This window comes from Phyllostomus hastatus, unplaced genomic scaffold (genome assembly GCF_019186645.2).
Source record: "Phyllostomus hastatus isolate PE091 unplaced genomic scaffold, TTU_PhHast_1.1 phas_scaffold_385, whole genome shotgun sequence".
In the NCBI taxonomy this organism is placed as follows: domain Eukaryota; kingdom Metazoa; phylum Chordata; class Mammalia; order Chiroptera; family Phyllostomidae; genus Phyllostomus; species Phyllostomus hastatus.
The window spans coordinates 15,649,841-15,674,499 of NW_025334026.1; the positions used below are offsets into that span (position 1 = coordinate 15,649,841).

The window sequence follows — 24,659 nt, forward strand, 5'->3', positions numbered from 1 at the left end:
TCCCTCAGCTGCGCAAGCGCAAACGCATCCTCCAGCTGCGCATGTGTCTCGTCACAGAGTTCGCCGCTTGAGGGAACTGTGGAGTTTCTGTGTGGCCTCGTGCCTTTTCTTGGTGGCGGGAAAAGTCGGTCGAGGTTGGAGGAGCTTGCAGAATTGCTGCAGTAGCTCTTGCTGCTCCTCGTCTTTAGGTCCTCCTCGCTCCAGAAGGTAGCTAGCTCTTTTTCGGTTTCAAATGAAGGTGTTATGCGCGGCCATTCCCGGAAGATTTCCTCTGAGAAATTTTCCCTTGAGGGCGACAATCAACTTACTCCTGCCCCTTGGAACCTCTAACCTCAGATTCATCCCCAACCAACAAGCAAAGTAACCCCATACATTCAAACTGGTGGGCAACGACGGTCTGAGCCAGAGTGAGGATCCTGGTGCCTCAGCGGGAGGGACAGCTGAGGGGAAATTCTGTCACGGTGGGCTTCTGGATGGGGAAGAGATGTTAGAAGGACACTGTTTTACTCTGTGAGGAGCGTCAAGGACTTTTGACTCTGTAATACCTCGGGTCTTAATTGTCCTTAAGAAAGATTTGGGGAGGGTAGATCGAGGAAAAATGGCGGTCGCCAAAAATTCTTACCTCACGTTTTAAAGGTGGAATTAAGTCCTTACACTGTGTCAAACCTTGGAACCGTGAGAGGGAAAATGGTGCGAGGATCTGGAAATTGATGGAGATGTGCTCCTTTAAGCGAAAACAACACAGAAAGGCTAGTTGAAGGTCGTAATGGGCCCACGTGGAAGCAATTTTGGCAGTCCATATCAAGAGAAGATAGCAAAAACAAGATCCGAGTCTCGAATGAGTCTGTATTTTTGTGACAAGTGGCTATATTTGTGTGCTTCCTTACACTCTCTAAACCAAGAAGCTTTAGTTCACCGTTAATTTATAAGATTCTGTAAAAGGTTCAGTTCAAATACAGTAGTTATGACAATAGTGTCTTGTCAGGTAGTCTAGTACAAGCAGTAGGGTAGTAGGAATCTTTTTGTCTTGTTAAATGTTTTAAATCATGCTCACTGAACACGGGGAGGGGGGAACAACTATTACTAATCGAGGCATGTAAATAAGCAGAGGTCTGCATGCCATTAGACATTAAAGCCAAAAGGAAATCCAACTCCAGCTTAAAGGAGATTTTAAATGTAGTCTTTAAATACAGGTTTTTGAGGCTCACTGAGTCTGTGTTAAAAGAGTTTATTTTTATTCTCTTGGACCAAGGATTCCAGGAACAGTATAAGGAGGGAAGAATCGGGCAGTTAGGAGGGAGAAATTTGTGAACACGTTCTAAATGGGGGGAGGAGGGGGAGAATTAATACTTTTTGTAAAATATTGATAAGGCTGAATTAAGTTATTTAGCTAGACTAGTTCTCAAACATGTTACACACTTAAAAATTCTAAAGGACTCCAGAGATTGGTTTATATTTATTTATATATTTTTGGTGTGAATACATTAGAAATTATACGGAGTGTTTAATATCTGACCGAAAGGCAGAAATTGAATGGAGAAAATTTTAAACATTACGTTAAAGTAACAAGAGTAAATCCATTACATGTTAACATGACATTTTAATGAAAAATGTATTTTCCTATATGAGAGGAAAGTTAATGAGAAGAATGGTGTTTTACATTTTTGCAATGTCTCTCATGTCTGGCTTAATAGAGGATAGCTGGATTTTCATCTGTTTCTGAATTCAATCTATTATAATACAAGCACACTTCGTTTTGTTGCACTTCCCTTTACTGCACCTCACAGGTGTTGTGTGTTTTTTAAAACAAATTAAAGGCAAGACCTTCCACCAACAAAAAGATTACTGCTTACTTTATTGTGGTTATTTGGATGGAACCAAACCCACAATATCTCCAAGATATGCTGATATCTTGTTTTGGTTGAAGTATCAGAGAAAATCTAGCCTAACACAGATAAGCAGTTGGAAAGGGGAAGGGACCACCAAGAGTCTTTGGATCACACTTTGAGAACTCTGCTTAGCCAGGTGTTTTTATCTTAAAACCAATGTGATGATTTTTAGTGTTTAAATGAAAAAAAAATTATTTCTTGGAATACCTTGCTCACCTTCTCTTGGTTCCCTGTATATATTGTTTCTAAGTTCTTCTTCCTTACTTATTTATCTTTCTTTTTTATGTTGGATAAGTAACATCTGAGTTATGGAACTTTCTTTTACTTTCAAAAATGAAGATTAAACGGATTTTCTCCCCTCTCTTGCCTTTAATCTAAGAAAAGAGAGATTAAAACTGAAATTGTTATTCTTGGGTCTGGAGTCCCCAGTCATTTAGTAGCTGGTCAGATGAAAAGTGGTAGTATTTTGTGTATTTATTAACTATTTTAAAATATTTCTCTCTGAACTGCATTTAAATATTTGTTGTGGAAGAAAATAATTAGTCTGGAACAGAGAAACAAACACTTGAGTTGTCAGTGACTTCTTGTCTTTCCTTTCTCTATTGATCAAGTTAAAGATTTTCTTGAAAAGTACTTTATCACATTCCCACTCTAGATTAAAAGGGAACTATTATATATCACTGCTTATAGATTTACAACAGTTTTTAACTCAGTGATGATCCATAATTTTATCCAGTTGGTTGTAGCTTTAGTAACACACTTTTGCCTAGAGAGGTCACTATGAGCTTAGATAATGATTTGAACCTAACTCAGAAATTTTTGCTTTTTAAAAAAATTTTAAATAAAAAGAAAATATTTTATTTATTTATTTACTTTTAGAGAGAGGGGAAGGGAAGGAGAAAGAGAGGGAGAGAAACATCAATATGTGGTTGCCTCTCGCAGATCCCATACTGGGGACCTGAACCACAACCCAGGCATGTGCCCTGACTGGGAATTGAATCAGTGACTATTTGGTTCACAGGCCAGCATTCAATCCACTGAGCCACACCAGCCAGTGCAAAACTTTTGCATTTTAAGTTGATCTAAGTACTCTTTATTTAAAGAATTTATAATTTTAAAAAATCACCTTTAAACTGATAGATAATATGTGTATGTTACAAAATGCTAGAGATGCACAAGTGGGTACAGTACAAAGCTCCCTTCCACACAGCTCCATTCTCTAGTGGCAATTTTGTCCATTTCTTGTGTTCTTCCAGAGATGGTTTATGGATATACAAGCATATTATAAAGATGTACATTTTTATAAATCAAATGTCATCTCAAATACACTAATTTTCATTTCCAATTTAGTATAGCTCTTTTTGTAATTTAGATTACCCTCTAAAGGGTAATCTTTTAGAGGGACTTTTAGAATAGAATGAGAGACTTTTCATTATTATTTTTTAGAATTCTGGAATCTGGGAGAAGATACATGTTTTTCATTTGCAGTCAAATTAATGTTCCTTTTGCAGCCAATTTTATTCAGTATTTTAACTTCTATTTAGGATTATCTAAAAAGAAGGAGACCAGTTTGCTGTAGTGTTTCTCTTCCCAATTTCCCATTTGCTTTTTTTCTTCAAGCAAGTAAATTTTGGTGTTGATGGTGGTAAGTTATGATGCAAAAAGTGAGAAAATGTGCTCCCTAGTATGAAGAAAAAGTAGTTATTACAGAACAGTACATCAAAATTATCCATATTTATAGAATTAAGAAAAGGAACAGAAAAGTACTAAAAGATAATTTAAAAATACTTTACATTCAGCTGTGTTGTGGCCACACTAAGTCAAGCCCCAACACCTTCTGAATTTATCTTAGGAACCAGGGAGAGGAACTCTACATTCTGAACAACTGAGTGTTTACTATAGCTTGAACATTTGAAGGTCTTAAAAATTTCAGATCCTTTACAGGGAACTGTATGTGAACCAAAAGGCCCATTTTATGCTGCTTTTGGGTCCCTAAAGAGGGAAAGTGTGGGTGGGAGATGGCAGAGTTGGAAGATTGTGTTTCAAGTCTAGGGCCTTCAAAGTACTCAAAACCAACAGCCAGAAATAAGATCATAGAGAAGAACAGATGTGGTATTAGTAGGATTTGAAAGCCAAAGACCTGGGTTCAACTTGGCTCAACCATGTATTAACAGTGAAGTTTTGGGCAAGCCATGTAACCTCTCTTTGCATGTTTTTCATCTGTAAAAAGGGGAGATGGCATTTCATGACCTGTAAAGACCCTACCACATTTACAGTGTTTAATTGTAACTGTTACAAAAATAAAACTGGGTAGAGGATTATGAGTTTAGGCTGTTAAAACAAAAAGCTCAGTAGAAATAATATCAATAGTGGAAAGTATAAATTGGAAAAATGTATAAATTGCCCTGGCTGGCATAGCTTAGTGGATTGAGTGCAGGCTGGGAACCAAAAGCATCGCAGGTTCAATTCCCAGTCAGGGCACATACCTGGGTTGCAGGCCACGGCCCCCAGCAACTGCACATTGATGTCTCTCTCTCTCTCTCTCTCTCTCTCTCTCTCCCTCCCTCCCCTTTCTAAAAATAAATAAATAAAATCTTAAAAATATATATTAAAAAAGAAATAACACTTTAAAATAAAAAAAAGAAAAATGTATAAATTACTGGAACATCACCCACAAGTTGTTTCAGCAGTCTGCTGGCCCACAGATGTCTTATAGCTATCTCTTCAGCACCTAAAACACTAAGGACTATTGCTAATCTTTAAAATAGTAGCTAATTATGCCCTAAAGAAATCCTGAACCCAAGAAGATAGAAGAGAAGAAATTTTAAAATCAAGTTCAATCAGAGTCATAGTAGTCAATTTCTTTTTTTTTAAAAACAGGCACAAAGAAAGTGTAGCTTCTGAGCTGAATGATGACAACATTGCACAGTAAAGATGGTGAGTTAAAAGTGAGGGAGGTTTCCTTTATACATTTCTCTCATTTTTCCCTTCTGTCTCAGCTCTTGGTCATCTGGACCAAGAGGTTCAGATTCTCACCAAAGGGAAGTTCAAGTCACATATATTTTGTGTTCACTCTGTTAAAGTTACTATGTTTCTAGATACTTTTAGTGAAATATTTATCTTAGAAACAGTTTTGCTCAAGGAATGTATGAACTAGTAGGGAGAGAAAAGACATTGTAATATCTATAACATAAATGTGAATGGGGTGAATGCCACCAGACAGGTACAAAGTGTTATAGAAGAAAGAAAGAGATATTACTTATACCTGGAAGAATCACTACAATTTTCATTATGTCATTTGTAGATTTTGATTAGTTTTTTTCATTTTCTCTTAATTTTCTATAAATTTTATCCAAAGTCAAAATAAATTAAAAAATTTTTCATGTCTGAATAATTCAATTTCCCACATGTTTATATTTATCATATCTATTACCTTTAAATTACTCAGTGGTTTCTAAGCCTGGAAGTACATCAGAATCATCTAGATAGTTTTGTAAAATTACAGATCTCAGGCCTAATTTCAAAATATTTCATCAAAATCTCTGGGCAGGGGAGGTGAGGGTGGGTGAGGAGAGGCCTAGAAATTTGAGTCTGTTTAACTCTCCAGATAATTCTGATATGGTCAGTTAATGGGCAGTGTTTAGCAGTTTCTGTGCTAGGCTTTATATTTCATAAATTCCATTTGATGATCAAATTTCTTTCAGAATGTGGGAAAGGACCAAAAAAACCCTTTGCCCCTCCTGCACAAAAATTGCATAGCCTGATGCCCTATAGCCCTAACTCACCCAAAGGGGAGACTCTGGGGATTAGTTCCCAAGAGGCAGAGGCCAGGCTGAACCTTCTGAAGGCCAGGTTAGAGAAGAAGGAGGAGAAAGCAACCACAGAGAACGGTGCAAGCAGCGGCCAGGAGGAAAGAATAAAGGCTCAAGACAACAAGCAAGCAGAGAAGAAAGAGAAGGTATCAGTTATATTGTTGGGCTCTAGAGGGACAGTTTCTTCTAGTCATCTGCCATGGACAAACAGAATCTTTTCATGTTGGGGAAATTCATCTTGTAGTTGCAGTCTTTTATTCTTTTTTTGGAACTTCCATTTTTTTTTTCTTCAAGAAGTCAAAAATGTTTTGATGAAAGCATTTAGCAGGAAATAATGGGTTGGTAGGTAGGTAGGGCCTGAGGTAGGATAGAGATGAAAATAGAGGTGGATAGAAATTTAATAAACTTTTTTCTTTTCTTTCGTTCCTTTATTTCCAATATATCTGGGATAGAGTTTATAGAGTCCTTATGTATGATCATTGTTTTCATGCTCCCAGCCTTGTGAATTTACTGCCTCATGTAAAGCAGGCTTTTCTGATCAGCCAGAGAGGAGAACTGCGAAAAGACAAGCAGTTTTCCTTCCCTACTCCTGTCTCTGCAGGAAAAATCAAGTCTTACCGATGAAGAATTTGAGGAGATTGTCCAGACTGTGCTCCAGAAGTCCCTCCAACAATGCATGGTTATGGCTTGTGGTGAGAGAAAAATAGTTTCAGATAGGCAGAGACACTGTTACCTGAGGTATAGAGTATGTTGACAGCTTTACTCCTTCCCTCCATCTTTCTAAGTAAGAAAATATTAGATACAACTTTGGAATATTTTAAAAGACCTTATAGATAGGACTTTGAAATATTTTAATATACTTTATCTTCTATCAGCAGGACTGTAGCTAAATCACCTTAGATGGGGGTACAGACTTTTAGAAAAGTAGATTACATTGACTTAAGAATGTAAATATGGCCTCATCTAAATTTTTTAAATGTAATTTAAATTCATTTTTATATGTTCAGAATCTATTTAGAAAAGATCAGTTATTTTTCCCAGGTTTGAAGAACTTAGTTTCCATCTACCCTTATAATTTTTCTATTTCTTACACTGTTTCAACATATGTTAGGGATTTGATATTTAGAACAAAGCACTTCATAGTGTAGGCCCCAAGACCCTCTGCATAAGGTCATGAGGCTAAGAAGAATAGTCTGACATTTTCAGCTATTTTTAGGTGTACCTCAATTTCTAGAAGAAAGTTTGAGGAACAAATGATATAAAACATAGTACATAAAATAAAAGTTAAAATAAGCAAATTAAAAATTTTCCTGGTTATCCTGGAATGAGACAGATCAATCTGGAAATTCAGAAGGACATAGATTTGTATTTTTTCCTGAAAATTTAAAGATTTACAATTTTATGATATGACAAAACTCCAAAAGTAGACTCTTCCAGGCAACAGGTAGAAGATATTTTAATATGAGGTTACAGTTTGAAAATAATGGAGTGATTATTTTCTTTAATTACTTCTCTGCTTATAATATTTTGTTTTTGGTGGGGTGGGGGTGATGGTGGTGGTGGTGATAGAATCTAGCCTTGATTTTGCAGAGACTTCCTATGTCCAGCCCATAAGATGTACCCAGTTAGACAAGGAACCAGGAAATGCTTCTTCTACTACTGATAATGGTAACGCTAATAGGTAAGTTTATCCTTGTGAAGCAGGTTGATCACAAGGTGGACTTAATATTTACAAATGGCCTATCTGGTCATTGTTTGTATCTCTGTAGATTTCTCTCAGCTTGGGGAAGATATCTGTTTGAATGGGGAAAACTAGGCAAGTAGATAGATAAAATGACCTCAGGAGGCCTTAGGGAGCCTAGGATTCTTCTATGCTCTTAACTCTTTTCCTTGGATTCTTTTACTTTTTCATTAAAAAAAATCTTAATTTCAGAGAGAGGGTAATGGGACCTCATATTCTAGAGATTTCAGCTTCTCAGGAAGATGGAATAATTCCTAAGACAAAGACATCTAAGCCAGGCCAGCCAGATCCTACAACCTCTGAGAAGAAATTCGGTAAACTCTCCTTGAACAAAAGAAAGAAGAAAGCTCGTAAGTATAGTCAGATTTGATATCTGGCTCAAGTATTGCACTTAATCCATGAAATTAGAGAATTGGACAGTGGGCAGGCTGAAAATTTCAAACCTAAGTCTTTGAAACTATCATGTTATGATTCTTCTTCCTTCATCCTTCTTCCTGCTTTATTATCTATAAAGAATCTCTTCCTCATCTCCCTACCCTACAAATGTTTTATCTTCCCAGAAGATGAGAATATGAAGAAAGCCCAAAGTGGGTATGAGCACAGACAGAAAGATCAACCGAAGAAAATGGTTCAGGATCATTCTCAGATCAGGGACCAACAAAAAAGAGAGGAAAGTGGCTTTGGTGAGTTCAGTCATGGTTTGGAAAAACTACTTGGGCTTGAAAACTGGAGATGGAGTAGAGAGGCAGGGGTTAGAATGTTAGAGGGAATTCTGCAAATATTATAATTAATTTCTCACAGATACTTGTAGAATATGCTGCTGAGGAAGAGAGAAATATTTAATTTATTCAATTATTCATTCATATAATCCATAGTTTTTGGGTGCCTACTACATACCAGGCATTTTAGGAGGTGCTGGGTGAGTACAGAAGAAATGAATATAAGCCTGCCACAAGGGAGATAGGCTTCTAAAGAAGGCAGATAAGAAAGCTACAAGTTGGAAGTAGACCTGGGAAAGTTTCTAAGATAAGATATTGCTTGAACAAGAACTTGAAGTATAGTTTAGTCAGATGAACCAAGGTGGAAATGGGGATGGATCAGAGTGATAATTATTGTCAGAGTTATGGAAGAGAGCTAATGTTTGCAGCTTTTGGGTGTGCTGTGGAGTAGGAAGTAGCAGGGGTGAGGAAGATAAGGCTAGAGGCATGCAAGGGCCAAATCATAAAGGGCCTTACATGTGAAGCTAAGGAATTTGGATTTTATTTTACAGGTAAAGAGGAACCATTGAAATTATGTAGGGAAAACTTGATAAGATTTGCATTTTAGAAAGCTTGCTTTGGCAGTAGCGTGGAAGATGGATTTTCAGAAAGATTAGACTCACAGAATAGTAATTCTTCCAAGCAAGGAAAGTGGACAATAGCAGTGAAGAGGAAGAGACAAATTTGAGATTTTTAGGAGGCAGGATCAACATGCTATGGCAGCCAGTTATGAGAACTGAGGAAGAGGGGTGTCTCAGCCTCTAGAACAATCCTGTTTTCTGGCATGAGTGACTGAGTGGCTAAAAAAAGGTATTATCTAAAATGGAGAAGATAGCCCTGACTGGTGTGGCTCAGTGGGTTGGGCGCCATTTGGAGGACCGAAAGGTCACTAGTTCGATTCCTGGTCAGGGTACTTGCCTGGGTTGTGGACCAGGTCCCCACTTGGGGTGTGTAAGAGGCAACCGATAGATGTTTCTCTCCCCTTCTTTCTCCCTTCCTTCCCCTCTCTAAATATATAAATAAATGAACAAATAAATAAATACATCTTTAAAATGGAGAATATAGAAGAAAGAGTAAGTTTAAGTTGGTAAATTCAGCTTTGGACAAGTTAGGGGGTCTTTGATGAGATTTAGAGCTCAAGAAAGAGGTCTGTGTTGGAGATAGAAATTTGGAAGTTATCTTCTTCAGTAGGAATGGGTGAAATTTTTCCAAGAAGAAGTTGGGGAAGGAAAAGAGAACATAATAAAAAATGCTGGGGGAACATAATGTTTAAGATTGAGCAGAGGAAGAGCTAGCTGCCCAGGGAAAAAAACTAAGAACTAAGAGAAAATTAGAAAGGTAGCAGGAAAACTAGTAGAGTGTTATCACAGATGCCAGGGGAGAATAGAATTTCAAGGAAGGGAGTTTTAAAAAGTCATATATATATATATATATATATATATATATATATATATATATATATATATATATATATAGTATTTAGGCTTGTCAAATGCTACTACAGAGACATCAAAAGATAAAGATTTGAAAATGCTTAAGGGATATCGCAATTGGGAAGTCATTAGGGTCTTGATTAGAACCCTTATATGGGTTGATCAGGGTAAATGGCAGGCTATAGTTGGCTGAAGAGTAAATACTTTTTAAACTAGTTTAGATGTGAAAACTAGGAGGGATAAAATGGTAAATAAAGGGAGAAGTAAGTGTAAAGTTGAGGTAATGTTTTTCTTTTTTTAACTTTCTTTGAAAAGAAATAGACTTGACCTGTATATTATTAGCATATTTATGTGCTCAGGGAAAATTGTTTATAGAAAGGAAGAAATTGAAGGGAATGAGAAGAGAACCAGAGAATTTATTCTTAATTAGAAAGGACAACTTAGAATTTGAGTTTGGATGGAGGAAAGATAAGGATGGATATATATTTATTTATTCTTTTAACAATAGTTATCAATGCTTTATACGTCAGGCAATGTGCTAGGTGCTAGAAATATAGTGGTGAACAAAATAGATAACCCCTGAATTTATAGATTTACCGTTTTAGTGTACTGGACAGATAATAAATATTTTATATGAAGTAACCTTGGTAATATTGAGACATTTAAGGATAAGAAGTAAAATAGATCATACAGTATATTAGTACATATGTTTAAAACTTTGAAAATAAGTAGCATGAACAATCTGGAGGAAACCAGGCTTGCACACACACACATACACAGGCAAAACAGAACCCAAAGTGTAAGGAACAATGGAATAAACAATCAGCTTGTGTCTAACATGTATGTGTGTATGTATATAATTTTAATTATGGAAGCATAATATGATTTATACATACTGAAAGAAAAAGCAAGACTCCAGCAAGACTATGCAGGCACCAACAAGGTAGTCCTGGTCAATAGACCACTTCTCATGTTATTATGACATGGTAATATAAAGAACTGGAAGTATTCGTCTAATTTGGGCAGTTGGGTGAACTGGGTGGTACTGATCCATCTCCTGAACTTCTCAGTATTAGGGAAGGGATTGGACTTTAGACTGAAAGATGGAAGTTCACTCCTTAGGCAGTGCTTATGAGTCAGATTGTGGTTGTAGTGAATGTATAAGCCTTTTGCTATAAAAGAACTACTCTTTCTGTTTCTTACAGTTGCCAAGAAGAGATGAGTCCTCCTAGAGTAGGAAATTGAAAGGGGAGTATCTGATAAATACAATCAGTTTGTGTTAAGTACTATGAAGGAAAAAAAGTGGAGTGTCATGAGAGGAAATAATGAAGACCTAGTTAAAACTGGGTCAGTCAGGGAATGTATTTGTAAGGAAATGACATTTAAGCTGAAACCTGAAGGAAAGGTAAGAGTTGGAGAAAGAGTTTTAGGTAGGGTGAAGTTTGGCATACTCCAGGTACTCAAAGAAAGCTGGTGTGATTGAAATTCAGAGAGAGAGGGGAAGCAGGGAAGGAAAGTGGCTCTGGATAAATGTAAAGAGGTAAGTAGTGATGAAATCAAAGACCATGTTACAAAGTGACAATTTTTTTCAAAAGTTCAGTGGGAAGTCCCCTGGGTTTTAACCAGGGGAGTGACATCATCAAATTAATGTTTTAAAAGGACCCAGTTGGAGAATGAAGTAGAGAGGTGGGAGGACACGAGTAGACAAGTTAAGAAGTTAGTGCTAGGATTACATATTTTGGTGGCTTAGATTAGGACGATGAAAGTGGAGACAGAGCAATGGATGGTTGTAAAATACATTTTAGAGGTAACTTTGTCACAACTTGGTAATTACTTGGATATGGGGTGGGGGTGTGAGAGAGGAGAGAGTATGTCAAGGATGATTTGTTCCTGGCTTGAGGAGTACATGAAAGGAGGTGAGGAGAGGTGGAGGAAGAGCAGATTTGTGGAATAAGATTAAGTGTTTGGGTTTGGGCCCATTAGGTTTGAGATCATTGTGAGACATCCAAACAGAGTTGTCAAAGAGCTCAGAACAAAGGATGTTAGTATACATCTCTGTGTTGTTGGTAATGAAAATGTATTTCAAAACTATGGGAATGGGAGAGGTTGCCTTAGGAGAAAGTATAACATTGGGAGCAAACATCCACAATTAGGCTTTGAAAGCCCAACATTTAGAGATTGGATGGAGAACAAGGAGAATCCAGTAAAAGAGACTGAGGAGGGAGCTGCCAGAAAGAGGAGGAGGAACAGAAGAATGGATCACAGAATCCCAAGAAACTAGTGTTTCAAGAACGAGTGGTCCCTGGCTGGTGTAGCTCAGTGGATTGAGTGTGGGCTGTGAACCAAAGTGTTGCAGGTTCAATTCCCAGTCAGGGTACATGCCTGGGTTGCAGGCCATGACCCCCAGCAACCGCACATTGATGTTTCTCTCTCTCTCTTTCTCCCTCCCTTCCCTCTCTTGAAAAATAAATAAATAAATAAAACCTTAAAAAAAAACTCTTAAAAAAAAAGAACGAGTGGTCAATCGACATGATCTTATGTGTCTATGATATCAATCTTCATTATCACAGAGCCATGCTGTGAGCCTCAAATACAATTTTCAAACACATCATCTTCCTTTCTGCATTGTTTGAAAGGGTACTTAAAAGAACTGTTTGTATTGTCATTGGAAATTTCATCCCAACCCAAGTTCTATGTTATTAGGATGATATTTTACCTCACTCATTTCCTCATGAATATTCAGTATTTTGAAAACCAACCATTTATTTTCTTGATCTGTGTTTACTTTTATGGTACCCAGCTCCTTTTCCCATTCTTTTTTTCTAGTCTTGCTAGGTCATCTCTACAAACATCCAAAAATACCATTGGCAGCTGTCTTTTCAGAATAATACATTATTCTCAATTAGTACTTTGTTTTTCAAAATTAAGTAATTGAGAAAGTGACCCATAATATGCTCTTCTAATGGATGATTTTGATGGGATGAAGAGTATTCCTTATCAGGCATTTAAGGTAAAATTTGACAGTGGGAGAGTGAACTTACTAGGGAAATATATTGTGAATATATAGTACTCCTATGTGCATGGTTATGTGATTTTTCTCAGGCAACGTTCAGTTTAATGAATGTAGGCACAGAAAAGGTAGAGTGGATCTAAGGAATCAAATCTGAGTAAGTGCAGAATAAAGAAAAGAGGTTGCTACTGGATTGAGGGGAAGGTAGGGGCCAGTGGATCAGAGATCTATATAAAGTGAAAGTTGCTGTAGGGGTCTTTGAACAAGTAAAGTGCAAGGATGGAAAATTTTTATCAGAGATGGGTGTTTGGGTAAGTGGTTCAGGGAAGTATGTAGTCCCTACAGATGCCTGGGTGGGGCATGCAAGGGTAGAAGTGGGTTCCTGAAGTGGCATGGAGGAAAAGGTCAAGGAACTCAAAGAATGGCATGCTTTTTTGAGTTACCCTTCTGGAAATAGTGTCACCTGGAATGAGGGCAGCGGGTGGAGAGGAGAAGGCTGAACCAGATGTCAGCATCTTTTCAAGGGAGATGAGAAGGCAGGGTAGTTCCATGGCATGGACCTCAAGGGAGGAAGGGTTTTTATAGGAAGAAGGATGATAATGGTCTGGAAGTGGCAATAGCGAATAAGGATGATGCTGAACCCATTTTCTGGCATGAGAGACATGAGATGTATGAGAAGGAACCAACTCTATTTAGAGGGCTGTGGGTGGGGTGGGGTCAGGTAGAGACAATGTCAATTAATCACCAGGTTTCAAAAAGGAGATAGAGGTTCAGATAAGAGGTTGAGGATCTGTGGGCTTTTGTTGCTCTTATCTGGGATTCCCTCCCCTGCCCAAACACACACAGTTTAAGGATTTGGAAGGGAAAGAGGAGAGGCCGTGTGAGATACTGGATCAATTTAGAAAATGTGGGGATAGAGAAAGGTGGGGATGAAAGTTTGGTAGGTAATGGATAAAAGGAATGCGTTGCTTTTCAGCAGGGCCTGAAGTAAATAGTTGATTGAGAAATGGTGGACTTAGACCTGAGTCATTTGGAGGGGGGTGAACTCAAGGCTATATTGATCCCAAAGGCTGCAACTTGGTGATTTGGTGACAGGTAAATCAGTAACATTCAGGTAGGAACTCTGGATGTTGTACACAAAAGATGCTGGGTAGTTCTCCAAAAGAACTTTTCAGTGCTGACATGCTAATAGAGAACAAGACACTAGCCAGAAGGATGGAATCCACCCTTTTTAAGAACTGTCAATACAGGAAACATTCCTTTCTGCCCAGGGTGAAAGAGAGATGATAGCATGGTATATAGTAAAAGACTGAAATGTGAGGTCCTTGATTTTAAGTTCAGCTCTGCCACAAAGTTAGACCGAACTTCAGCAAGTCAATTATCTTCTCTCAGCCTTGGTTCCATTTATAAGTTAGGGATTGGACTGGGTGATCTCTAAGGCTACGTGATTCTGGCGGGGAGTATATTGATTTCAGTTGGATTGAAGAAGGAAGACCGTATTTTTGAGTCTCTTATTTCAGTATTTTTCCTGTCACAGGTCAATGTCTAGTCTGGGTCCAGTGTTCCTCCCCAAACTGTGAGAAGTGGAGGCAGCTTCGTGGGAACATTGACCCCTCAGTCCTTCCAGATACTTGGTCCTGTGACCAGAATACAGGTAGAATGGAGTGGAAATTTTGGGGGGGAGTTTTATTGTTCCACCCTTTCTTTTCCTGCACATATCCTTTAAATTAATTATGTTGTGGGTGTAGTTTCAATTCCAGGGGTCCTTGCAGCATATGAGAGAAAAGGATCTTCCTGTCATATGAAGTTGAATTTGGCATAATGGGCTAGAAGAAGACAACTTGAAGAGTTGTATTATGGGGTGGGTCATGGAATCCAAACGTATGTTCTGAGCAAATTTCATCTTTTGCATCATTGGTCTGACCCTGTCAATCCTGTCAGTCCTGATTATATTATTGGCAATGGGTTGGTGGATAGGAAGGAAATTTGGATATATGGGGAAAAGCAGGTGAGAGATTCAGTGGCTTAGAATTCTAGAATGTTTGAAACTACTTCAAAGAGATTATGATGTTCTAGTTCAGCCCAGTTATTTTACAGATGGGAAAACAGAGTCTCATGGAAATTATCATCATGATGTTACATAGATGGAAGCAGGGTCGGACAATGTGGGATATAGGAGAAGTCTAGAATCTCTTTCTTTAGAGTACAAGGAGGCAGCACTCTTAACTTCTGGCAAGTCCTCCATGCCCATCTCCCAGGTACCCTTTTGGTCTCACCTGCTACCTATATCAATTTCTTCTTGTCCTACCTCCTGCTGTCATCCAAGCTGTTTCCTTCCCTTCATTCCCATTCCTTCTCTCTCTCTCTCTCTCTTTTTCAGACTTGGAGTATAATCGCTGTGATATCCCTGAGGAGACCTGGGTAGGGCCTGAGAGTGAAGTGGCCTATGCCTCCTACATCCCAGGATCCATCATCTGGGCCAAGCAATATGGTTACCCCTGGTAGGGCACCATGGCATACTCAGAGCATCCTTCATGAATTTGGAAGTGGTAGATTCAAGTAGAAAGGGAAGAAAATTGAAAGCATTTACAATGGAAATGGTACCTGTTTTAGAAAGAGCATGGGGTAAGGGAAAAGATAAAGTACCAAGCTTGGAGGCTTTGAAAGAGCATGTTTTCTAGAGTTTCACAGTGGAGGTGATATCTTCCTGGAAAAAGGATCTGATAATTCTACCCTGAGTGGGTAGAAAGAGGAGGGTAGCTCTACAGCATTTTTTAAAACACTGAGATATTAAGGACAAAGTAAAGAGAACAGAGAGTAGGATGGGTAATTTCCTCTTTGGAGATGTCCTTAGTCAGAAGACTTCGTTCTCAGAGTTTCTGGAAGGCCTAAGGATAAGATACTTTTTACAAGACAGATGCTAAGCCTCTTCGTACATTCTTGGAAGTCACTTCAGTCATTTGGTAGTGAACACTGGGAGGGATTGACAGGGGCTTCTGTCTTTGGGATCCTTTGTTTACAAAACATTGCCCCTTTCTGTACATGTATATTGATGAGCTTGTGTTCTGTTCATCTAACCCCTTCTCTTCTGTCTCCTATATCCATCTTTCTTCTCCAGGTGGCCAGGCATGGTAGAATGTGATCCTGACCTGGGGGAATATTTTCTTTTTGCTTCTCATCTTGATTCCCTGCCGGTGAGTTTTCCTGATTCAGTAGGTGGTCGGGCTAAAGTAATGACCAAATTCATTCTAACAAATGTACAGGGTTAGAAATATAGTCATAGCCAGTCGACATGAGCAGAAACAGACAATTAGCTAGAGTGACAAACAGAAATAAGTACTCACATATAGAAATAAGCTTGTATCTAATTAAATATTTGTTAGGACATTTATTGTTTTCATAAATATGCTTTGGTTAGGATTCCTGAGGTCACATGGGAGAACAACAAGTTAGGTAGGTAAGATGGGTCAGGTTTAAGGGAGCAGATGAGGCCCAGCACCTCCTTCCTGTGACTCCTCAGTTCTTCCCCTGCCTTTTCTGGCTAGAGGGCCAAAGCAAGGAGAAAGACAAGAGTCCATAGCATAACCATTTTTTAAAAGAGATTTTATTTATTTAATTTTAGAGAGAGAGGGGAAGGAAGGGAGAAAGAGAGGGAGAGAAACATTAATGTGTGGTTGCCTCTCGTGTGCCCCCTACTGTGGGACCTGGCCCACAACCCAGCCATGTGCCCTGACTGGGAATTGAACCAGCAACCTTTTGGTTCTCAGGATAGCATTCAATCCACTGAGCCACATCAGCCAGGGCCATAACCATTTTTTATTTCAGTCTAAGTACCATGTGACATTTTTTGGAGAAACAGTCTCTCGTGCTTGGATCCCAGTCAACATGCTAAAGAACTTCCAGGAGCTGTCTCTGGAGCTAACTGGAGTGGTGAGCAACCTTGGGGGTCAAAATTGTAATACAGAAAACTTGAAAGCTAAATCTTCCCCTTATTAAACATGATTTTTTCCCAGGGAGAGCTGTGTCAGGAGAAAGTCCCATGTCTGACCAAGTGTGCAAGAGTGAGGTTATTCATGAGGGACTCTTTCTACCAGGATTGCAACAGGATAATGCTTTTTCTTAGTGTTCTTCCCTGCCTTCAGATGGGAGGGTTTCCTGAAGACTCTGGTTTCCTACAGTTTAGCCATAGCAGATGTGGCAGAAAGGAGGGCACAGATTAATTCAGGGTTCTCAGGCTAGGCACCTGACATTTTGAGCTAGAGAATTACTTGTTGTTGAGGACTGTCCTGTGCTGTGTAGGATGTTTACCAGCATTCCTGGGCTCTACTGACATCTTAACCAGTAGCAACTCCCAGTTTGTGACAATCAAAAAGTTGTCTCTAGATGTTGCCAAATGTCTCCTGGGGGGCAAAACCTCCCCTGGCTGAGAATCACTGCATTAACTAAATGATAGTTCTTCCCTATAACCACTTTGGGTTTGGCCAGCCTTACAAATGAGCAGGGGTCCAGCAGCTCGGGGGCCTTAGAAAATGAGGCAGTGAGTATTAGCACCTAGATCTAAAGAAATTTGTGAGAAGCTTGAAAGTGTAATAATCTGAACTCCTTTAATCTTGCCTTTTCAAATTTCCATGGAATTTACTTTGGAGAGGACACCAAATTGTTGATTGAAAATATTGCTGAGAATTGGAGAAGAGTTTTTGTTGTGGGCTAAGAGGGAATTGCATTCCTGAACCCAAAAGATTAATAAAAATATCATATCAATATCAGGAACCAAAAGTAAATGCAGTTAAAGGTAATGTCTGGTAAACAGCAGTATGGTGGGGTCACTTCTCTAACTTGTATCATGACTCTAATCTTCCATTTCAGAAAAAGTGCAGGAACAAGGACTATTGCCAGAAACTGCGGGTAGCCATGATAATGGCTCAAGAGGCAGAACAGATCAGTATTCAGGTGGGAGAGTGTTTAGACCACATATTAGCTCCTCTTTGGGACTTGAGATCCAAAGCAAACCATACATTCTTTATGCAGAAATCCAGTTTGTCCTTCCCCATTACACAGTCTTAGTTTTAGAACTATGTAGTCTTTTTTTTACCAAGCCAAATTCCCTTGATTCCTTAACTCATCCCTTCTTTTACCTGCCATTGCACAAATGGGATCTTCTCTCAGCCCAGACATAGTTTGTGGTAGGGGGCATCCTCCATTTCTATTCTAACTTCAAGCCTCAGATGTATGTACCCTAACTTCCCTTTTATGCAGAGTCAGTTTTTACCCTCACAGTCGGCCTTTAGGGGTAGGGTGAAGTCTGACAAACAGTGAATTTCCCCTTCCCAATTATTCACTGAATTATAAACTGGGAAAGTGAAGATATATTACATAATTATATATTATTTTACTATAATACTATAATAGTTAATCTCCACAAAAATCTAGATGAATCTACTGTGAGATTTCAAGTGAAAATGGTATGCAATATGAATTTACATTCCATAACTAAATCTTGAAATCAGAGGGCAACAATAGTAACTGGGAGAGTAGTAGATGATGCTTTTGTTTTTCGGTTCTCTCAGGATCGGGTTACACTGTTTGGTTTCTGGAGCAGATACAATGGATCTGACCATTGTAGGGAAGGAAAAGGTAGGATATGTAGGAGGATGAGGACTAAAGAGGGAGAGGAGGGATTCTTTCATTAGGCCAGCAACTGAAACTTAACTTTATTTTATGTCTAATGTCATCAGCCTAGTTCTTGATTTTATAATAGTAGGCTTTCCATGAATACTGTTGACCCAGTGTTGGGGATAGATAGATGGATGGATGAGTGGAGAGAGGAATGGAGGAGAAAAGGGGACAGGGAGGAAGGGTACACATTGAATAATGATAGGACTTAGAAAAGGGTTGAACCATGATAATCTAGGGTCATGTTTTTCTTTTTTTTTTAAGATTTTATTCATTTATTTTTTAGAGAGAGGGGAAAGGAAGGAGAAAGAGAGGGAGAGAAACATCAATGTGTGGTTGCCCCTTGCACTCCCCCAACTGGGGACCTGGCCTGCAACCGAGGCATGTGCCCTGACTGGGAGTCGAACCAGTGACCTTTTAGTTCGCAGGCCTGCGCTCAATCCACTGAGCTACACCAGCCAGGGCCTAGGGTCATGTTTTATGGAGAAAATACTACTTGGACATGAAGGGCGGGGTTAGAAGACTAATTCTCTGGGATCAGTTCTATTAACTAACTCATCACCTATTTTACTGAATAAATGATTTAGCTTTTCCTTCCTATTCCTGTTCTAGACTTAATGCTTTCTGGGGCTAAAGGCCCAGATCTCTCCTTGGAGAAAGAGGAAGACTCAGACTTGGAGGAGGAGGAGGAAGGAAAAAAAGTAAGATTGATCTTTAGGACTCCCTTTAGGATATTCCTACAGGGCATCTGGTTGGCATGGTCTTATTATTTCCTAAAGAACTGTCCTGACTGGTCTTATCTCATAGAGGTCTTAAGCAAAGGACACTCTCCTGTATCCTTGGTTTTTCTCTCTAATATATCAGACCTCTAAGAACTTATTTCTTTTAAAAAATTTGTATTGGTTGATTGACTTGAGAGAGAGAGAAGCATCGATTTGTTGTTCCACTTATTTATGCATTCATTGGCTAATACAGTTCTTGTATGTATCCTGACCAGGGATCAAACCTGTAGTCCTGGTGTATTGGGATAACTCTCTAACTAACTGAGCTACCTGACCAGGGCTAGAAACTTATTTCTTGATTACCATCTCAATTCCTACTGTAGTTCTTTGGTTATTACTGGAGCAATTTCAGAGAATACCAGGTTGCTTCTCTTTACTCTTCCTTCCTACTATGTGGACACTTAGGATATTCATTCACTTGTTTCCTTAGTCTCTTCTCAGGCACATGAAATATAGATTTGCTTTTCATAAAGAGATTTTTAGAGTGGTACTGGGGTCACAGTAAAACTGAGAGGAAGGTACAGAAAATTCCCATATACCCCCTTCCTTAAACATACATAGCCTCCCCTATTATCAACATCCCCCACCAGAGTGGTGCATTTGCTATAATCAATGAACCTACATTGACACATCATAATCACCCAAAGTCCATAATTTACATTATGATTCACTCTTGGTGTTGCACATTCTATAGGTTTGGACAAATGTATCAATGACATGTATCCATCATTATAGTATCATAGAGTATTTTCACTGTCCTAAGGATCCTGTGTTCTCCACCTATTCATCTCTTTCCCTAATACCCCTCAACCTCTGACAACCACTGATCTTTTTATTGTCTCCATAGTTTTGCCTTCTCCAGAATGTCATATAGTTGGAATCACATAGTATGTAGCCTTTTCAGACTGCCTTTCACTTAGAATAATGCATTTAAGGTTCTTCCATGTCTTTGCATGGCTTGATGGTTCATTTTTCTTTTATTTTCTGAATAATGTTCCATTTTTTGATGTACCACAGTTTATCCATTCACCTACTAAAGGATATTTTGTTTGCTTCCAAGTTTGGGCAATTATGAATAAAGTTGGTATAAATATCCATGTACATGTTAAGTTTTCAACTCCTTTGGGTGAATACCAAGGAGCTCGATTGCTGGATCATATGGTGAGAGTATATTCAGTTTTGTAAGAAAACACCAAAGTGTTTTCCAAAAAAGCTGATATATTTTTGCATTCCCACCAGCAGCAAATGAGAGTTCCTGTTTCCTCACATCCTTGCTAGCATTTGATGTTGTGTTTTGGGTTTTGGACATTATAATAGATGTGTAGCATTATCTGATTGTTTTAATTTGCATTTACATGATGACATATGTTTAATATCTTTTCATATGCTTATTTGCTATCTGTATATCTTCATTGGTAAGGTTACCATTAAGGTGTTTGGTCCATTTTTAATTGGGTTGTTTATTTCTTATTGTTGTGTTTTATGGGTTCTTTATATTTTAGGTAAGAGTCCTTTATAAGATGTACCTTTAGCAAATATTTTTGCTCAGTCTGTGGCTCATCTTCTCATCATTTCTATAGCATACCACTCTTTAAAAAACACAATTAGGTGAATCTATTTCTATTTTCTTATTTTTCTGTCTCATCCTTAGCGCCCAACTTTGCCTACTCCCAAGCCAGCCAAAACTCAGACAAAAAAACCCAAGGCAAGAGGTAAGCAAGCCATCTGGAAATGGGACATGTACTACAGTTAAGGCAGGGGAGAAATAGAGAGTGTAAGGGGTCTGCAGGTAGCTGGGAACTTATTGACTGTCTCAGCTCCAGAACCTGAGAAAACAGGCAGGATTTATGAGTGTCATTGGAGAAGCGGTAGCCTCCTATATATTGAATTATAAATTCTTAGGAATGAATGTTTTAAATTCTTAGCCAAGAAGGATGACTTCTTGGAGAAGGCAGGCTATGAGGACTACGATAAAATGAAGATGATGGGGGTAGAGGAGAGGAGGGGTAAGTATTTGGGAAAAAAAGAAACTGAGAGAATTTACTAGATTAAGATTAGTAGAAGATGCAGGGCAGAGACTTAAATGTGGGAACTACATGGACCCTTGACAAGCTGTTATTTAAAGAGAAGTAAACAGACTTTTGGCCAAGATGGAGGCATAAGTAGACACACTGTGCCTCCTTGTACAACCAAAAGAAGGACAACAGCAAACTTAAAAACAAAAAATAACCAGAACTGACAGAAAATCGAACTGTATGGAAGCCCGAAAACCAAGGAGTTAAAGAGGAAATATTCATCTAGACCGGTAGAAGGGGTGGAGACAGGCAACCAGGTGGAGAGGACTTGCAGCAAGGCAGTGACTGGAGGACCAGGGTAGGCAAGGCAGGCTGGTGGATCTGGAGAGGTGGCGGCTGGCAGACAGGGTGGTCCCACATTTGCGTGCAGATAAACCAGGTGACACAACTGGGGAACGAGACAGACTGTGCAACCCAGAGTTCCAGCACAGAGAAATAAAGCCTCAAATCTCTGATTGAAAACACCTGTGGAGGTTGAGCCGACAGGATAAATGTCTTACTTCACAGGAGAGTTTGTTGGAGAGATCAGCAGGGTCCTAGAAAGTATATAAACCCACCCACCCAGGAATCAGCACCAGAAGGGCCCAATTTGATTGTGGTTAGCAGGGGAAGTGACTGAAAACCAGGAGAGAGCAGAACAAGTGCCATTGTTCCCTCTTGGACCTCTCCCCCACATACAGTGTCAGAATGCAGCAATGTGGGTTGCTCCACCTTGGTGAACACCTAAGGCATGAACACCCTTACTAAATGACCCAAATGAAAGAACAGATCAAAGCTCCAGAAAAAATACAACTAAGTGATGAAGAGATAGCCAACCTATCAGATGCATAGTTCAAAACACTGGTAATCAGGATTCTTATAGAATTGCTTGAATATGGTCACAAATTAGAGGAAAAAATGAAGACTATGCTAAGCGAAATAAAGGAAAATGTATAGGGAACCAACAGTGACGGGAAGGAAACCAGGACTCAAATCAATGGTGTGGACCAGAAGGAAGAAATAAACATTCAACCAGAACAAAAGGAAGAAACAAGAATTCAAGAAAATGAGGAGAGGCTTAGGAACCTCCAGAACATCTTTAAACATTCCAACATCCTAATTATAGGGGTGCCAGAAGGAGAAGAGGAAGAGCAAGAAATTGAAAACTTATTTGAACAAATAATGAAGGAAAACTTCCCTGATCTGGTGAAGGAAATAGACTTCCAGGAAGTCCAGGAAGCCTAGACATTCCCAAACAAGTTGGACCCAAGGAGGAACACACCACAAGGCACATCATAATTACATTACCCAAGATTAAAGATAAGGAGGGAATCTTAAAAGCAGCAAGAGAAAAGGAGACAGTTACCTACAAAGGAGTGCTCATAAGACTGTCAGCTGATCTCTCAGAAGAAACCTTGCAGGCAAGAAGGGGCTGGAAAGAAGTATTTGAAATCATGAAAGCCAAGGACTTATATCCAAGATTACTCTATCCAGCAAAGCTATCATTTAGAATGGAAGGGCAGATAAAGTGCTTCCCAGATAAGGTTAAATTAACGGAGTTCATCATCATCAAGCCCTTATTATGTGAAACATTAAAGGGACTTATCTAAGAAAAAGAAGATAAAAAATATGAACAGTAAAATGACAACAAACTTGCAGTTATTAACAACTGAACCTAAAACAAAAACAAACTAAGCTAACAACTAGAACAGGAACAGAATCACTGAAATGGAGATCACATGAAGGGTTGTCAGCGGGAGAGGGGGAAAGCATACAGAGAATAAGTAGCATAAATGGTAGGTAGAAAATAGACGGGGAGTTAAGAATAGTATAGGAAATGTAGAAGCCAAAGAACTTATATGTGTGACCCATGGACATGAACTAAAGTGGGGGAATGTGCATGGGAGGTGGTATACAGGGGGAGAGGAGTGAAGGGGGGAAAATGGGACAACTGTAATAGTATAATTAATAAAATATATTTAAAAAAAGATCAAATGGCAACAAATTCACACTATCAGTAACTGAACCTAAAAAAAAAAGCAAAAAAAAAATAGAGAAGTAAACAAATGTTCTTCATGGTTGGGGGTTGGGGTGATGTAGGCACAGCAGATGGACAAGACGGGGCTCAGCAAGGGAAGTCGATGAATAGACCTTTGGGAAATGAACCTGCAGCTGTCCCTGTACCCATAAAGGGAAGGAAAGAAGTACACGGAAGTTCAGATCCTGATGAACCAGGTAAAACTCTTCTTGGAAAAAAGTTTGGGGAAATAGTCTTTATGTCTGTATGTGTCCTCCTGAATAATTTTAAAACAATTCTACAGATTTTCATTTATTTTTTAAACATAATCAAATATATATATATATTTAATTTTAATTGTTCAAGTACAGTTTTCTGACATATTTTCATTACTTTAAAAAGAACAAAAATTAGGTCAAAAGGGCATCTCTCAGACTGTAGAATGCAGTACACACTATAGAAACATAATGGTTGTGGATTTGACCGAGAAGAGTAAGGAGGCAGGAACTAACATTTATTGAGTATTGCTATGCACTGGCTACATAGATATGTCCATACCAGTTCCCTTTAATTTTTTCAATATCTCTATGAATGGATATTTGCCATTTGGACAATAAGGCCTTAGACTGAAGCTCAAAGAGTTTAAACTTTACTCAGGACTCATGTGTCTAGCATATGGTCAATCCATGGCTTGAATCCAGGTCTTTCTGACTACAAAGCCCATTTCTTTCTATTGACAAAAGTAATCTTTTCCAGAGATTTTTTGGGAATAGAAATTTAGAAGTTTGATTTATAAAAGATAAGGACAGATGACCAAATAAGACTCTCAGTTTTGTCACTTTTTCATTTAGGTCCTAAGAAGAAATTTAAAGCTCCCCAAAGCAAGGTGTCAGCAACCAGCTTGTCTGAAAGAAAGGAGGTTAGAATGGTGCCAAAGGGCCTGATCCTACCAACCCATCACGGGGCCTGTCCTTCCATGGGGAGAGAAGAGCCCGGATCTCAGGAACTACAGGAGGCTGGAAGCTTCCCCTCTGATGATGAAACCTCCAGTGGCCTGGACCTTGAGCAACTCATGGAAGATGTTAGGAAAAACACAGAGCAGGGGGTGGAGCTGCAGCATAGAGATGACACAGAGGAGTTTACCTTCTTTGAGGAGTAGTTCTGTGTTTGTGTTCTATCCCCTCTTCCCTGGGAGCAAGAGGGAGAGCCTTTCAGAGGGCCCCAGAGAATTGTTTAGATTGGTCATTGACTACAAGATTAATAAGTGGCTAAAGTCAGAGTTGTATGTTTTATGTGTTAATAAAATAGGTTACTGGTTTAATTGGTTTGTCTCTAATAATGTGCTTCAACTTGGCTTCTCTCCCTCCATGTCACTGTGGCACATCATTGTGGCTGGCAGGAGAACTGCGCAGCATAGGAATCTGGGAAGGCAAAGGCACCTGAGTTCCCGGAGAGGGACATGGAGAAGGGCAGGTCTGGGTTCACACCTG

At 39.0% G+C, this 24,659-nt stretch overlaps 1 protein-coding gene across 1 annotated transcript; it reads left to right on the forward strand.

The window, feature by feature from the left end:
• Positions 1 to 73: 73 nt before the first annotated feature.
• On the forward strand, positions 74 to 24,574 carry ZCWPW1 (zinc finger CW-type and PWWP domain containing 1). Its single transcript, XM_045819658.1, has 17 exons — positions 74 to 207; positions 4,770 to 4,826; positions 5,594 to 5,847; positions 6,303 to 6,393; positions 7,292 to 7,382; positions 7,635 to 7,792; positions 8,003 to 8,125; positions 14,181 to 14,297; positions 15,024 to 15,144; positions 15,762 to 15,837; positions 16,469 to 16,573; positions 17,510 to 17,593; positions 18,211 to 18,277; positions 18,929 to 19,017; positions 20,750 to 20,810; positions 23,253 to 23,387; positions 24,021 to 24,574. Exons 2-17 carry the CDS (start codon positions 4,799 to 4,801, stop codon positions 24,326 to 24,328), a joined length of 1,908 nt encoding a protein of 635 aa, XP_045675614.1. The 5' UTR covers positions 74 to 207; positions 4,770 to 4,798; the 3' UTR covers positions 24,329 to 24,574.
• Positions 24,575 to 24,659: the final 85 nt, after the last annotated feature.

Bases quoted from the DNA above. Each gene is read 5' to 3' on its own strand.
- ZCWPW1 (XM_045819658.1), top strand. From the start codon at position 4,799: ATGATGACAACATTGCACAGTAAAGATG. The intron at 8,126-14,180 runs GTGAGTTCAGTC...TTCCTGTCACAG, and splicing joins AAGAGAGGAAAGTGGCTTTG to GTCAATGTCTAGTCTGGGTC. The intron at 15,145-15,761 runs GTAGGGCACCAT...TTTCTTCTCCAG, and splicing joins AAGCAATATGGTTACCCCTG to GTGGCCAGGCATGGTAGAAT.